Source organism: Caretta caretta, chromosome 7 (assembly GCF_965140235.1).
Source record: "Caretta caretta isolate rCarCar2 chromosome 7, rCarCar1.hap1, whole genome shotgun sequence".
Taxonomy (NCBI): Eukaryota; Metazoa; Chordata; order Testudines; family Cheloniidae; genus Caretta; species Caretta caretta.
This window is the reverse complement of record NC_134212.1, coordinates 124,683,023-124,700,227: the sequence shown is the minus strand read 5'-3', so window position 1 is coordinate 124,700,227 and position 17,205 is coordinate 124,683,023. Positions and strand designations below refer to the sequence as shown.

Genomic DNA, 17,205 nt, shown 5'->3' with positions numbered 1-17,205 from the left:
CACATAGAATCTCTGCTCTGTATGCTGCCCAGAGGAACTGCTGGCATCTTTCCCAAAGCCATAGCTAAAGCCACATCTTGCTAGAAGAGAACTGACACAGCCCCCCTGTCCCGGTGTGTCTCCACACGGATGCAGCCACACAATTCATGTTTTTTTTAAGGGCTTTGTTTATGGATGTGTCTGATGTTTAGGAGGTTTCGGTAGAGCTCATCTCCCAGGCAGTTAGTCACAGTGGGCGCCTACTTGTTCCCAGCTGGAAATTAACCTAGGATTTGAATCCAAGCTGTTTGGGAAGCAGAAGCTATTTCTCTATTGCCTCTGCCCATTCTTCAGACCGGCTTTTTAAATGACGGCTTAAACTGAGATCTGGGGGCCTGGTTGTTCTAAACAAGATACTTTAATGTGTGCATTAATGCATACGAGAGCTGTATAGACTGGCTCATTATTTGAGATTGTGTAGACTTAACCCACTCTGAGAAATCTAGCAGCATTTGTCACTAACTTCCCTTGCACCATCAGTGTCTGAAGAAAGCATTTAATAGAAGAATGGAGTCTGTTTGAATAGAGCACAATTTGGCAATGTCTTGAAGTGAGAGCAGCATGGGTTACCCTCTTGTGTCTGCTGTTCGGGTCATTTGATACCCCGGCTGAAGACTATTCTTCTCCACAAGGATGAATTCTGCCTGGTTACCATGGATATCAAAAGCTTCAGTTAAAAAAAAGATGTCTCGAGCCTCCCCGTGTATGTGCTTTGTGTGAGGCAGCGGGCCAGGCGCTTCCTTTCAGACTGTTCATTGCTAATGTCTCCACCCACACGCTTCCTTACACAACCGACAGGATTGTGCTTACCTACAACCAGCTCCTTTTTTCATTTAGCGAGAGAAGTCAGCCCCCTTTGAACAGACACAGGGAGCTCAGCCTTCACTGGCGGCTCCCCGCTGCTCGGAGGGTTCTTAAGCTTAAGAAAAGGGAGTTGATCTTAACTTGCAGGGATCATGTTGAGAGGCATTTTTCATTTACGTTCCCTGTCGTCTTATCTTTGCTCCAGCCTCTCTGCGACGCCAAGCGCTTGAGCCTAGGTTTGGTTTAATTACAGGGCTGCTCCCCAGCAGTGCGGTTATTTTCAAGCTATGTCAGAATTCCTCTCATTTTGCAGGGTTTTGCCATTCAACTGTAAAATTTGCTCTCGGCTTAGAGTTAGCACAAGACATTTCAGCTTTAGAATGGAAGGCTTTTTTTTCTTTCTTTCTGATGCATTAAAAAAATAAATAAGCCAAGCTATTTTCAAGATACAAAGCATGCAGAAATCTATGTATGGGTTCCAGGCACTCTTCTGTGCAGCTTAGGTTTAAAAACAGGCTTGTGTTCTGAATTGAAATTCCTCTAGCTGTTAGCCTCTCCCATGAATTAAGCCCTTTTAAAGTTTCAAAATAAAGCCTATGTCTTCATACAAAAGCTATAGCTGTAGGGTTAACTGGGTTCAGCAGTGATGGGTTCTGCAGAGTGATTTTTTTTTCATAAGACTTTTTCTGTTTGCTGTGAACTGTGCATCCGTAATATACAAATCTAAGGTGCCTGTCACCATGGTATCTAAATGCTGATTTGCTTACTGTTGTTTAATATTCATCAACTGCATTCATCATAGCGGCTCTGGAAGGAGCCAGTATGGATGTGAACGCATATTGCTGACCTTGGCTAAATCTTCATGGGCAATTCATAATGTTGGGGATAAGAAGGCTTCCAATCCCACAGCAGAGGGGTGCACGGACTTTGCTGTTTGAGAGTCACGTTAGCAACATGTCAAGAGCCTCTGCATTAAATGGAGGCGCTTGCAGACCCTGGAGAAGTGCAGCCCCCAGCAAATGAAGGCCCCATCCTGCACTACTCCAGTTTGATTCAAACTGCCAGGCCCCATTGACTGCATGGCCCCGTCATCTCTGTGGACCGCAGCCTTGTATTAGAGATGAGCACACAGACCTCTATGAGCTATTGTTTGGGCCCCTCTGCATGTCAGTGCCGGTTAAGTTAGATGGCTTTTAAAAATGAAAATATCCTAAGGTATCTGACTTAGAGCCGCAGGGCCAGAAACCTGATTGGGGCTGGAACTTTCCTGTGAGTTCAGTCTCCTGTTGCTGGGCATGGAACACTGGTCTTCTCAGGTCCGTGTGCGGCCGTGCTCAGGTACAGTCGTTAGAGAAGCCCTGCTGATCGGTACTTAGAGCAGAGGCCTTGGACTCTGGGCTCCTGGATGCTATTTCTGGATAAATCCCTTCCCCCTTCCGTGCCTGTTTGCTCATCCGAGCTCTAACCCTTACTTAGCTCGCCGCGGGGTGGTGGGGTTCAACAGGCAGTTTGAGCAGGGAGAGGCGGTCTGTGTATTTATTTAGAGTTATTGATGTAAAGGCTCCTGTCCCAGCCTCCAAGTGCATTTTACATAAATTAAAAATACAGTCGCATAAGGGATCAAACCAGCAGTCTCTTCTCATCCCAAATCCTCTTGCAAGCTCTAGCTACTTTTCTCTCCCCAAAAGGCCAGGCCAAGAGATAGGCTTTGGGCTTGCTCTGGAGGCAGATGGAAAAGAGGGAGTGGATTCCAGAGACCAGGGCCCCTTGGAGCTGCTAGCAGCTCCTTCTCCCATCCAAAAGTGGGTCCAGCTCATGCCTTTAATGAGACCAGGTCTATGGCTGTATGGCCTGAAAAAAAGGGTTCCTGCAGGTAAGCAGGTCTCAAGCTACTTAGGACTTCAATTGGTCTAAAACGGCACCTTGAACTCCAGCTGGAAGCCCCCGGGCAGCCGGTGCAGATCGCAGAGCGGTAATGTCATGCTATGCTGCTGAGCACACGGGCTGCCAGGTCCTGCACCGGCTTTGGTTCCCCGGCTGATGTGAGGGGTAGCTGCTGTGTTGGCCATGGAGCTGTGGAAGGGGCATGGCCCCTGGTTCTTGAGAGAGCCTGGGCTACGTGTCTGGGGGAAGGGCAGGCATTGTGCTTTCATTCTAGGGGAGCTGTCGGATGAGCAGGCAGGAGAGCAACGTAAGGGGCTATAGAGAAGCAGCCTCCCAACAAACACCAGGGGCAATTGCAGGGCAATGGCGCCTGCCAAAAATGACACAGGCAGGAACTAGCAGATCAAAGGGTCGCAAACAACTTTTCAGGAGTGAGCCGGGGAGTGGGTCCGCTGCCAGGAGCTGCCCAGAGGGACAGGCCAACAGACACTGTGGAGATAGCTTGAGCTAGTTGGGTCTTCCCCAGCTCTTGTTTTAAGACCGGAAATGCCTTGGTTCTAAATAAATAATGCTTTGTTGTGAGCAGACTGTTTGGCCGCTGGGCTCCTGGGTCAGTGCTGTCTGTGCAGCATACCGCCAATAGTAGTGTGGCCCTGGCGGCCTGCCTGAGGCTAGCCACCCTAGCATATACCTAGGCTCTGGAAGGGGATTGTACTGGGGTGGCCAGCTCACGGCTCGCCTCTGCAGGCACCCGGCTATTTTTAGCATGCCAGCTCAATCCAAGCCAGCACACACATGTCTTCCTGCGCCGGGAATCGCATAGACGTAGCCTGTCAGACCTGCTGAGATGAGCAAGGCTGATCACAGGGTGCTGCAGCCTAGTCCGAGAGCAAGAGAACTGCCCGAGTCCAGCCCAGGATCGAGGTGGCTGAGGCTTGGGACCTGAGCGGAGGGGAGTTAGCTGGGTAACTGGCAGCCGCCTGCAGAGCACACTGCAGACGTACCTCACGTTGAGGTGTCGGAGGCATGGAGGACAGGAGCAGGATCTGTATCAGAAATGCTCACCCCATCCTGGCCATGTTGCGGTTCGGTTTTGCTCGCATAAGCCGTGATCGCCTTGGCTTCTGTCTGTTGTGAATCTGTGGAGCTGCTGCCTGTAAAGCTTTAGGTTGGGAAACACTGGTGGGCATTTAAAAAAAAATCTTTGCATTGGCCTACAGCAAAGCTCCTTGGTCACCCAGCCCCTCGCTCAGTGCCGCTGCTTTTCAGCTCTGTACTGTTCCTTCAGGAGAAGGTGGCACTTTTCGATGCCCCAGAGAGAAAAGGGAGGGAGGCTGGCATGCAATTGGCTCTTAACCTCTTCAGAGTTGTTTCTTAAGGGCTCAAATCCCACTATTGAAGCTCAGCAGGGCCTTTCCCAGGCACGTTCCTCTCCAAATGAAAATGGTGTAACCCTCATCTGCACTGACTGCTGGAATTAGTCTCATGTCGCCTCCGGGGTTGGTAGGCGCTGAAGTGCCAAAGCAGCAGTGTAATCTGCACGCATGGGGTCAGGAGGAGGGGAGAGCTGGGACCCTTTGCCAGAGCTCGGAGCAGGAGAGGTGGGCTCTGGAAGAAGCTGAGCCCCACTCGCTGTGACACAAGACCTCTGACTGGGGAGTGGAAGATCAGATGATCTCTACAATGTTGATAAATGCAAAGTAATGCACATTAGAAAACATCATCCCAACTGTACATACACAATGGTGGGGTCTAAATTAGCTGTTCCCACTCAGGAAAGAGATCTTGGAGTCCTTGTGGGTAGTTCTCTGAAAACATCCGCTCAATGTGCAGCGGCCGTCAAAAAAGCAGACAGAATATTGGGAATCATTAGGAAAGGGATAGATAATCAGATAGAGACTATCATATTGCCTCTGTATAAATCCCTGGTACGCCCACACCTTGAATACTGAGTGCAGATGTGGTCACCCAATTTAAAAAAAATTATATTGGAAAAGGTTCAGAAAAGGGCAACAAAAACGATTAGGGGTATGGAACAGCTTCCGTGTGCGGAGAGATTAATAACACTGGGACTTTTCAGCTTGGAAAAGAGACGACTAAGGGGGGATATGAGAGAGGTCTATAAAATCATGACAGGCGTGGAGAAAGTAAACAAGAAAGTGTTATTTACTCCTTCTCATAACACAAGAACTAGGGGTCACCCAATGAAATTAATAGGCATCAGGTTTAAAACAAAGAAAAGGAAGTATTTTTTCACACAATGCACAGTCAACCTGTGGAACTCCTTGCCAGAGGATGTTGTGAAGGCCAAGACTATAACTGGGTTGAAAAAAGAACTAGATAAGTTCCTGGAGGATAGGTCCATCAATGGCTATTAGCCAGGATGAGCAGGGCTGGTGTCCCTAGCCACTGTTTGCCAGAAGCTGAGAATGGGCGACAGGGGATGGATCACTTGATGATTCCCTGTTCTGTTCATTCTCTCTGGGGCACTGACACTGGCCACTGTCAGAAGACAGGACACTGGGCTAGATGGACCTTTAGTCTGACCCAGTCTGGCCGTTCTTATGTTCATTAAAAGAATAATAAGCTTGCAAAGCATTCAGAAGCTAGGAGATGACAGAATTTAGTTTGCCTGTGCAATCTGAATTCAGCCCCCTTGTGTATACATTATCGTACAGTCTTTAATTACATGATCACATGCTATTTCTTCCATAGGACCCTGCCTCATTCAGTGCACAGGATGGACTTGTTCTGGGCATGAATCAGGGTTGTGTAGTGGAGGAGACCGTTGTCTGTAGGACCCCTGCTTCATTCGTTGGAAAAATTGGAAAGTGTGCAGTGAATGAGGCAGAGTGTTGCAGTATGAAAAAAGATGTTACAAGATACAGGGCTAGATGGACCTTTGGTCTGACCCAGTCTGGCTGTTCTTATGTACAAATGTGTTCATTACACTCAGACACTAACATCTGAGAATCAAGTTCCTTGAGTATCTTCCCCTTGCTTTTTGTATGTGATATGCAGAGGGTAAATGCTTTTCTTCTGCTTTATTCCAGTTATAAGCTCTGCAGAGCTGCCTTTGGATGCTGATGTGCAGACTAGCAACCTGCTGATAACCTTCTTAAAGTACAGCTCGATTGTCATGCAGGACACAAAAGGTAACCAGATCCTATTGTCGAGTGAGCCCTGGGTCCAGGCGGTGGAGCGATGTTAATGGAACTCCGCATACAGACCCTACCTGGTCTCCCTGTGGAGGCTGAAAGCTCTGAACTAATTTTTCCTTGCTGGATGGTAATTACATGGGTCTTGGGGAGACCTAGTGCTGGAGGGAAGGAAGCAAGATATAGAAGGGGAAAATTGTAGTGCATAATAACTGAGGGAGTCTCAGCATGGCCCTCTCCGGGAGGCATAAGCGGATCCAATTCCAAGCTCTATGGGATGGGAGGAGAATTCAAACCGCACAGATCCTGGATTTCTAAGAACATTAAAGGACTGCCACAGGAATCAGAACTCCACTCCAGGTGTGAAACCTTGTGTGCCCTTCAGCACCTATGGGTGATACGAGGGGCAATGGAATTAGTAAAGGGGACTTCAGTGATTCCCTGTTGTAGTTAGATTTAGATGCTGCTGGGCCATGTGATATGTTTACACTCTTTGCTTTGTTTCAGTGTAGCAGCCGTGTTAGTCTGTATACACTAGTCTACACTAGTCTGTGGCACCTTAGAGACTAACAGATTTATTTGAGCATAAGCTTTCGTGAGCTACAGCTCACTTCATCGGATGCATTCAGCAGAAAATACAGTGGGGAGATTTATATACATAGAGAACATGAAACAATGGGTGTTACCATACACACTGTAACCAGAGTGATCAGGTAAGGTGAGCTGTTACCAGCAGGAGAGTGGGGGGTGGTGGGGAACCTTTTGTAGTGATAATCAAGGTGGGCCATTTCCAGCAGTTGACAAGAACATCCGAGGAACAGTCGGGGTGGGGGAGAATAAACATGGGAAAATAGTTTTACTTTGTGTAATGACCCATCCACTCCCAGTCTTTATTCAAGCCTAAATTAATTGTATCCAGTTTGCAAATTAATTCCAATTCAGCAGGCTCTCGTTGGAGTCCATTTTTGAAGTTTTTTTGTTGAATTGCAACTTTTAGGTCTGTAATCGAGTGACCAGAGAGATTGAAGCGTTCTCCGACTGGTTTTTGAATGTTATAATTCTTGGCGTCTGATTTGTGTCCATTTATTCTTTTACATAGAGACTGTCCAGTTTGGCCAGTGTACATGGCAGAGGGGCATTGCTGGCACATGATGGCATATATCACATTGGTGGATGTGCAGGTGAACGAGCCTCTGATAGTGTGGCTGATGTGATTAGGCCCTACGATGGTGTCTCCTGAATAGATATGTGGACACAGTTTGTAAAGGGCTTTGTTGCAAGGATCGGTTCCTGGGTTAGCGGTTCTGTTGTGTGGTGTGTGGTTGCTGGTGAGTATTTGTTTCAGGTTGGGGGGCTGTCTGTAAGCGAGGACTGGCCTGTCTTCCAAGATATGTGAGAGCGATGGGTCATCCTTCAGGATAGGTTGTAGATCTTTGATGATGCGTTGGAGAGGTTTTAGTTGGGGGCTGAAGGTGATGGCTAGTGGCGTTCTGTTATATTCTTTGTTAGGCCTGTCCTGTAGTAGGTGACTTCTGGGTACTCTTTTGGCTCTGTCAATCTGTTTCTTCACTTCAGCAGGTGGGTATTGTAGTTGTAAGAATGCTTGATAGAGATCTTGTAGGTGTTTGTCTCTGTCTGAGGGGTTGGAGCAAATGCGGTTGTATTGTAGAGCTTGGCTGTAGACAATGGATTGTGTGGTGTGGTCTGGATGAAAGCTGGAGGCATGTAGGTAGGAATAGCGGTCAGTAGGTTTCCGGTATAGGGTGGTGTTTACGTGACCATTGCTTATTAGCACCGTAGTGTCCAGGAAGTGGATCTCTTGTGTGGATTGGTCCAGGCTGAGGTTGATAGTGGGATGGAAATTGTTGAAATCATGGTGGAATTCCTCAAGGGCTTCTTTTCCATGGGTCCAGATGATGATGATGTCATCAATGTAGCGCAAGTAGAGTAGGGGCATTAGGGGACAAGAGCTGAGGAAGCGTTGTTCTAAGTCAGCCATAAAAGTGTTGGCATACTGTGGGGCCATGCGGGAACCCATAGCGGTGCCGCTGATTTGTCCCCAAATGTGGAGTAGTTATGGGTGAGGACAAAGTCACAAAGTTCAGACACCAGGTTTGCCATGACATTATCGGGGATACTGTTCCTGATGGCTTTTGTTTCCTGGCTTTTTACACTTTTTACACTTGGGAGTGGAAGCTTTGGTAACGTGTCACTGACACATCCCTGGCCAGGTGTGCAGAAGACCGCTCGATTAGCACCACTGCACCTGATCACTCGCAGGAGCAAGTATTGCACATGTGAACAATTTTTTGTGCCAGATTTCAACCTGTTGCAAGCACACTGTTGTCTGTCCAGTTTTACACTGAATGAAGATAAGTGGAACCCCACAAATAATGTTGCTGTTATGTATCATTTGAGCTCTGACAAAGTACCCAGCACTGTAGAACATGTCTGTGGAGGGGATTTCTTCCTAAACCCAGGCAGCCCATGGCTGATTTGTCCTCATGGATGGAGGCTGGTGTCCCTTTATGTTCCCCCCCACAGCTTTTTGTTAGGGGGCTTATTCCTTCACCCACTTACTTCCCTGGTCCTTCTCGCATGAACAGAGAGCAACAATACCGAAGTCCAAAGGTGCAAACAATTCGATGTTTATTGGGGTGAACTTCCAGCAAGCACGATTCCAGTTTCCTTCCTTAGTGTCCTCCTTCCCAGCTCTGACACCACAGAGCCTTACACCTGTGTCCCTGTTCCCATTCCTACCCTTAGCCAAACATGATTCCAATTTCCCCAGCCCCATTCCCTGTTCCCATTTCCCCTTTTAGCAAAACGTGATTCCAATTTCCTTACCCCCATTCCCTGTTCCCATTTTCCCCACCCACACCCACTCACTTCCTCATTTCAGAGGAACAGCCGTGTTAGTCTGTATTCGCAAAAAGAAAAGGAGTACTTGTGGCACCTTAGAGACTAACCAATTTATTTGAGCATGAGCTTTCGTGAGCTACAGCTCACTTCAGATCTGATGAAGTGAGCTGTAGCTCACGAAAGCTCATGCTCAAATAAATTGGTTAGTCTCTAAGGTGCCACAAGTACTCCTTTTCTTTTCACTTCCTCATTGACTACAGTTTATATAGTAAAACTTGAGTTCTGCTTAGCTATACCTTAACCAATCATTTTCCTGAAATTTAACTAACCAATCCTAACATATTGTAACATGATTATGTAACCAATTATATCCCACCACCTAGTTTACACCCAGCAAAATTAATTATACAGCAGACAGGAACAATCACAGAACCAGACAGAGATTATACAGATAAACCATAGCAAAGTGGGAACTATAATGACAAAACAATACAGAAGTGAGGATTTCACATCCCAGCTATTGATAAGTCAATTCTTGCCAGACAGGATGCTATCAAACTAAGTTTCCTTTTACATTTTCTAGGCACTTTCCTTTCTCTGGAGGTGATAGGAATACAATCCTGTCCTGATAGTGCCTAACAGCTCAATAGCACCTTATTTCAATGTGACTAGTTTGGAATGTGAGGATGTGACTGTTCGCTTCCTAGCTTATGGCTGCCTCTGCTGCTCAGCCAAAGGCCCCAGCCCAAACACAGGGCCACAAACTGTCACAGCAAGAGAAGGCCCCTACACCGGCAGACAGTGACTTTGACTCTCTCTTTTGTACCTCTATAACTAGCCAAGTGATAAGAATACACCTAAATTCTTAGAGTATAGGCCTTTACAGACAGGCCTGAATATCTATATCCTAACACTTTTTACCTAGCTTGGGTACCCATGTTTGAGGTTTGTATAGGGTACATCTGTGCAGCCCACAGCAGCGCGTCTCCCAGCCTGGCTCACCGGGTTTGGGCTTGCGGGGCTCGTGCCCCAAATAGCTGTGCAGGTGTTGAGCTCAGGCTCTGAAGCGGAGGAGGGTGGCCTTGAGAGCCCGAGCTGCAATGTCCACGTGGCTGTTTTTAACCTGCTGCCGTGGGCCTGGCTCTGTGCGCCAGGCTGGAAGGCTTCCTGCTGTGGGCTGCCCCAGGCAGTGCAGGTTCACCCTCAACGGCTAATCCCCACGAAGCTCTTTGCAGTGAGAGCGTCCTGTGACAACAAGTTCCACAACCAGATCCTTTTAAAATGTGGAGCCTTTTAATTTCTTTGGGTGTATCCCCTGCTTCTCTTTTCTGAGTGGGTAAATAGGGGCTCCCAAGTGACCTTCCTTTGGCCATTCGTTTTATGAAACGAGAAAGCATTTAAGGCCAATATCCCATGGAGGGATGGGAAAGAAGAGAGCCAGTGATGCTACAGGATCACTTCTGTCTTGGGGTGGGTACATGTGAGTGATGTCCACTTGCTCTGACTCCAGGCCCGCACAGTTGTTCCACCCCTGCCCCGGAAGGTGTAATTTAAAACCCATCCATTCTATCAGAATCCCGTCTAATTAGCCCCTCTCTGCCAGACCCCATAGTCAGGGGAGCCTTGAGAGGGATCATCTGTAAACTAGGGCTCAGACTGACGTACATTCCACAGGAGCATTGATGTTTCCCTGCTGTACTGAGTGTTTGTAAAGGGTTTTCAGATCCCCTACTGGAAGATGAAAAGGATTGCTATGAATAACAGCCCACCTCGCCTATAATGCGCGGCTGGAAATGACCTGAGCAGGCTAAAGCATGAATACTTAGTGTGCAGCAGTAACGCTTCCAGCCTAATCCCTGGAGAAGAGACATGGAAGCAGCACCTTTGAAATAAGCCTTGAGATCTTGTAATAGAAAGATAACAAGGCTCTCGTGTATTGGAGTTCCTGAAGGCCACTGCTCCTCCTTCCTGAAGAGAAAAACTTTTCCCTTCTTTTGAAAAGTCTGGGCTCAGTAGGGAAATATGCCTGTGTGACGCTCAACCCGCTGTGCCCTTATGTTTACTCAATACAGCAGGTTAAAATTCACACCCTCTGGGGCTCATTTTCCCTTTAATAATCACATGTCCTAGCATTGAGCAGAGCCAGCAGCCCAGAGTCAGATCTGTTTGCAAATTCAATGTGGGATGTTTGTATGCACTGTCCTGAATGCAGTGTCACCAAAGGCTTTTGGAGGGGGCATGGGTTAACACGCTTTTCTGCTGTATGAAGGTGGCCTGTGTTTTCAAAATCTCTTTCTTGTGTTTTACTTTAAAACCAGCCAGAATGTCCAGTCTGGTCTTCCCTGGTGTTCTGGAGGATTTGTTGGAGGTCTCAGAACTGTGACTTGGGAGCTGTCTTTGCAGGCTGGGGTGAAGACTCCGAACGGGGATTCCTTTCTCCCACATGGTTCTCAATTATTCGATCAGTGATAATGGAAAACAAAATAAAAGCAGAGTTTGAAACAGTCTGAATAAAAATTGCTTCCCTGCTCAATCAGTTCCTTCATATTTAGGTTCTGATAACTCTGCCAGCCTTCTAGTTGTCCCATAGAGTTCCAGGGCAGACAGGGCCTGAATTTCTGAGGTGAAAAGCAAGTGGTGGGTGTGGGGAAGCCCTTAACATTAAAAATAAGCCCTCACAGGCTTTCTAGCCATCATTCGCACCTGGGACAAGTCTCTAGGCACCCTTGAGTCTCCGTGAATGCTGCGGTTAGAGCTCAGGTCTTTGTCCGTCAGCACCGTGGTCAGTGCACTACTGCACTGCCTGTCTGCCAGAGCTCTTCTGCGTAATGTTCCGGCTGGTGTAAGCAACAAAACCGATCTCCCTCGGAGATCTGACGGAAGGGCAGTTGTGGTGCTCGAGGAAGGGCTTTTCACCTGGAGTGTTGGCCAGGGGCTAAGCTCTGCATCCCGAGTATTGGGGAAAGGCAAACAGGTGAGCCAGAGAGAGACCCCTCTGCGACGTACCAGGGTGCAATCCAGACTGATGAGCAGCTGTGTCACCCCCTTGGGCACCTCACAATGCCTCGCTGCAGTAGCTCCCACCTGGGCTGCTCACAAACAGCCTCCCAGCATGTAAGCCACTCTGTGTGTGTGTCTAACTGCAGCCTGCCAGCCACACTTGGGTTACTCTCTGGTTCTCACCAGCCTTGATTACACTGCAGGGTGACCCCAACACACCCCTGGTCCCAGACACTTCCCCCCCCAAAAAATGTATGTCCTGCAGCGCCCAGCCCTCTCCTGGAGAGAACAAAATATTTTACGTCCGTTATTCCTTAAAAGGAATAATTTTCCTGTCCATTATCTCAAGTAGTGATTCAGACACTTCAATTTAAACACACTAGATTAGATAAAACAGTAAAACAAGTTTATTAATTACAAAGAAATTTTACATGAGTACAGGTAATGAGGCATAAAAGTCAGAAATGGTTACAAGGAAAATAAAGAGAAGATGTTTACTAATGCCTAACTTAACAAACTAGATTAGATTCAAGCAAAATTTCTAACCATGTGCTTTCGGCAGTCTTACTGACTGAACCCCTCCCGCAGAGTCCAGTGAATGCTTCCTGTGTTCCTTCAGGTGCAGTGAATACGATGGGCAGGAGGAGAGAGAGGGGTGCAGTGCGGTGTTTTTTCCTCCTTTTTATAGTTTCAGTCCCCCTCTTGAAAAACATTTCCAGTTGGGCACTAGGAGACAGTCTATGCAGAAGGATGTTCCCTGCTGCTTTTTCTCACCTGGTTGAGGTTCCTTTGTTTCCCACCCTGCTTGATGACTCTGTTTACTGCTTAAGTGCAAGTTAAGCAGAGTGCACGTTCCTTTGTCGAGGACAGACCTGTTTGCAGACTTCTGTTGGAGCAGGGCTGTGCGGTTTGGAACATGAGTTGTTAACACCGTACAGGGGAATCTTATAACTTTACATGCAACATTGCCACATATTTCCTCAGGACAATACTGACCAAAAAATTGAGTTTTCAAATGCTACCTTACAAGGCACACTTTGTACCAAGATCATTACACTAGTGAGTAGGGTGTGACTGAAGGGTGTATTCTGTCACACTCCCGAGAGCGCCTGTGCTGAGGGAGAAATCAAATCTGATGTTGTGTTGTTGGCAGAGACTCCCGATAGCTCAGTGGGGTGTAGTGGTCCGGCTTCTGGGGAGATGGCTTTAGGGCCACGGTGAGACTATTTACTCTTGCAGGGTGGGTGAGTAGGTGTGTGAAGAGTTTGATACTTGGCCTCTTGCCCTGTTTCAGCCAGGGAGAGTCTTTATGCTCTGAGTCCACATGCCGACCTGTTGGCGCAACAAGGCCTAGTGGCTCACGTAGGCTTGGTTTTGTTCATTTGCAGACGAACACCGGCTCCACAGCGGCAAGCTCTGTCTTATTATCCTGACGTGCATAGCAGAGGTAGGTCTCGTACACGATCCCATCTCATCAGCATACGGCCATCTGTCTCATGTGACGCCCTGGCTCCACGCGGGTGTCCCTTCCCCTTGCGTCCTGTCACGTGGGCACTGGAGAACTGCAGAGGGGTAGGGAGATGGAAACCCTGCTAGAGATGGTTTAATCCTTTGCTGTGAAGTCCAGCACTACTGCTGTTAGCACTGAGCCTAAACTAGTGGAGTGTTGCCTCATTTCAGGGAGTGTCGGCTTCTTGTGTCACACGTGGGGAGCATGCTGAACTCAGACCTGCTCCGCTCTCATTTGGCGTGCGTGTTAGGTCACTAGGGGACACCTTGAGATGTTCCAGGCACTGACGACACCTGACTCCGCATTGTTCATGCTAAGCAGACGGTGCTGTTCTTCAGCCATCCCAAGTCCTGACAGGGAGCAGGGGCTAGCATTGGAGGGAGTGGCCATGGCTTCCACAGACGGGGCCCACGTTGTCCCTCTCCTGCCTTGAAGGAGGTGGGTGTTGTCACCCTGCTGGGCAGACTGCTCAGGTGGGGAGCCAGAGGGTCAGGTCCCGACTGGAAAAGGGTTTTGGTTGCCCACAAGTAAAAACCTTCCATTTAGAGCAGTGATACTCAGACTGAGGCTCACGAATGGCTCTTTAATGTGTCTCCTGCGGCTCTTTGCAGCAGATGCTATGAAAACACTGTGCAATTTAATTATGAACCAGTTGGCTTTTCCTGTGTTATTAACCAATTGTAGCTGATAAGAATAATCTATATAAACTAAATATTTCTCTGTCACACTGTTTAAATAGGAATATATAGTACCATGGTGGATCACTTGAAGATTACTCGTTCATTCCCTCTGGGGCACCTGGCGCTGGCCACTATCAGTAGCCAGGATACTGGGCTAGATGGACCATTGGTCTGACCCAGTCTGGCCGTTCTTATGTTCGAATAGCGCTCTAGTAAATGAAACGATGAATTCCCACTCCTGTGGCTCTTTTGCATAATATTGATTGCTAATTTGGCTCCTGAACCACTGAGGTCTGCATGTTGCTGCTTCAGAGTGGCAAAGTCAGCAGAATTGCACCGAGTGCTCTGCTTTTAAAGTCATGGTTCATAAAGTATTTGTTCAAGGTGCTGCAGAAGAGCTAGTTAACTCTGATTTCATTACAAATGTTAGGAATGAGCTATTCTTAGCACCTGCTCTCATCAGAAAGGCACGTAGACAAAGGGAGAAGAGAAATATCCCCTGTGTCTAGCAAAGGCATGTTTGATCCTGGTATTAAATGGAGGGGATATTTATTACCACACTTGGCAGGGTATTATATGGAACGCCGTTTGGTTTAGTGTGGAATTTGGAATGAGATTTCCCTGAGGATTGGAGCTGCTGAGCCACCTACTAGCAGCCTGTCCTGCCATAACTTCTGCTGTGATGGGTCCATCAAGCTGCCACTGTAACCCTTCCTCTTCGCTCTGTCACGGGGACGAAGAATGAGAGGCAGGCAGGAGAACCTCCTTGTGCATTTTACAGCCCACATTAAAATGTTCTTGGCACTGTTGTACGTGGAGTCTGCGACGTGGGTGAGCAAAGAAAGGCCTGGGAAATAAATGACTCTGGTGCAGGTGTTTGTGCAAGTGGAGTCGCTTGGGTTGTCTGACTAGAGGCACAAATTGGGAACAGGAAAGAGAAGACTCAGGCAAGCGCCTCTTCCTGCTGATGGCAGCTTTCTAACCTTGAGTTGCCTGCAGCTGTGAGTTTTGCCCTGGGGCAGGGGGGTTGCTACTGGGGAGTTGATGCAGTAGATGTTTCTCAGCTCAGGCTTTGCTCTCTTCAATAGGATCAGTACGCAAATGCTTTTTTGCATGATGACAACGTGAATTTTCGAGTAAACCTGCACAGAATGGTGAGTCTTCCCCGCAGGTTCCTTCCTTTCTCCTTGGGGCGGCTGAAGCCAAGGTTGGGTCCTCAGCTGGTTGTGTGTTGTGTCACAGACGCCCTGCCTGGGGCCAGTGCACATGAGAACCCAGTGATCCCTGCTGGTGCAGGTGTGGGGAAGAAACGCTGCCATGGCAGGAGAGGCTCAAGACTCGTCAAGGGAATGAGCTAAGCTGGGGAGTGAGCAGCCTGGCTCCTTACTGGCTCGCTCAAGGGGCTGGATGAGGGCTGGCTTTTGAGATGCATCTGGCCAGCGTAGCCGGGGAGACGATGTGTAATGGGAAGTCTGTGGGGACTGGAGGAGTTAGTGCAGTTTGGGAGCAGTCTGCCTTAAGATTCAGCAAACGTTAGGCCCCATGTGATACGTAAATGTGCATGTTGTAGTGGACCCTAACCTCTTTGAGCTCAGTTCACTCCCTTTTTCAGATGGGTGATTTGCCCCTCAAGTAGGGGATGGGGTGTTTTTAGCACTGTCTTGACCCAGGGGTTCTGCTGCAGGAAGGCCCTTTCATTTGCATCCAAGGGTCGACAGGAGCCCAGCTTCAAGAGGATGTTGTGAATTTGTGCATGCTCCCTCAGTGGGACTTGGCTGCAGGCTCCAAACCTCCGACCCGCAAGCTGGTCATTCCACCACTGGAATTGCTCTCCAGCAAAGTTTTTCCCCATTGGCGGCCAGTGGCCTGGGAGATGGCGGTGTGACCACGCCAGGACAGACTCAAGCTCTTTATTTTTAAAGCAAGCGTAGCCCCAGGCTGTCAGCCCCTCTTTCTCAGCAGCAAGCATGGAATGGGAATCGTCTTTCTAAGCTGTTAGAGTAGCCACGTAGCACTCCAGTCACTGTGAGAGCGAAAAACAAACTTCTGGGTCAGGGGAACACAAGGGAGAGCGCTGCGCCCTGGTGCGACAGCGCCCTCCAGTTACACAGCTCAGAATCAAAGTAACCAAAGTTCCAGCTGCTGTCTCCTTGGTAACCCTCTGTGCCCTGGACTGCGGTGGCCATAGAACCGAGGTGGCAGAAATGGAAGAGCCCAAAACTACAGGAGAGCCTGTGGTAGTGATTTTATTTGTATGGAAAGCAGGTGATAATGTGCTGGGTACCATGCAGGCATCTGCTGACTTCCTTTCTTCTTTGTGTGTTTGAAGCCAATGAGACACAGGAAGAAAGCCGCAGACAAGAACCTGCCCTGCCGCCCCCTGGTGTGTGCAGTCCTAGGTGAGTATTGCTAGGGTGGGATCTTCCCATCTCCTGTGAGGAGGAGGAAATCAGCTTAGTTTGGGGGAGTTTCCTGGCTACCTATTACCTGTGCAAGGAATTTCAGTTCTCAGCAGGGTGCATTTCATCCCACCCCCTCACTTTCCTCTAGTGAGATTAGGTAGGAGGATCGGTGCCATGTAACATGCTGCATCTTTTAGATCTGTGGAAAGCCACATTCACCATCAGGTTTTCCGAAAGGCATCAGACACCTCGCGTCCATTGCTGAACGAATGTCAGTAATGGAAAGTTCATTGGCTAATCCATCCAAATGTCTAGGTGGGGAAGGTGATGGCTGGGAATGAGCAGTCTCTGGGTGACTGAGCTGAGAAAAAGCTGACTGGAAAGAAACAGATGTTTGGTAGTGGAAGTGACTGTTGGGCACCTTGCCTGCCTGGAACAGACAAACTGGGCTGAACGTGACTCTCTGGAAGGCTGTTTTGCCTGCCTCTCTTGATGTTCTAGCAAATGTACCCCTTGTGAAACTGACCAAGATTAAAACTGAGTAGTATGTAGAAGAGTTTAGTCATTCTTGAGGCAAGACTGGATCTACTTTGCTTCAGAGCTGATTGTGTAGATTTATGAATGTCCTCTACGTTATCGTCTCGGAAAACAAAGCTGTAAAACACATCTGGCCTCTGGTGACAACTGCGTTCTAAAACATACTTCCTACCAGAATTTTCCATTGGTGCTAAGGTTTGAAATATGAGTGCAATTCTTTGCATCAAAATTAGTGATGTGTTTTTTTATTTAAACAACAGTGCGGGGAAAAGTGCATGGAGGAAGCATGTCTCAGAGCGCTTCCCGTTAAAATGCCAGGCTACTCTCAG

The 17,205-nt window shown here is 48.1% G+C and overlaps 1 protein-coding gene across 4 annotated transcripts in view; it reads left to right on the top strand.

The window, feature by feature from the left end:
• ARMH3 (armadillo like helical domain containing 3) overlaps nucleotides 1–17,205 on the top strand; it is a 194,357-nt gene that overhangs the window by 48,154 nt on the left and 128,998 nt on the right. For 3 of the 4 annotated variants that reach the window (XM_075131116.1, XM_048857270.2, XM_048857269.2), the window contains 4 exons: nucleotides 5,781–5,882; nucleotides 13,136–13,194; nucleotides 15,026–15,091; nucleotides 16,267–16,336. In XM_075131116.1, coding sequence (XP_074987217.1) covers nucleotides 5,781–5,882; nucleotides 13,136–13,194; nucleotides 15,026–15,091; nucleotides 16,267–16,336 — 297 coding nt within the window. The remainder of the gene's footprint in view (nucleotides 1–5,780; nucleotides 5,883–13,135; nucleotides 13,195–15,025; nucleotides 15,092–16,266; nucleotides 16,337–17,205) is intronic. The other variant, XM_075131117.1, reaches the window with a different exon arrangement.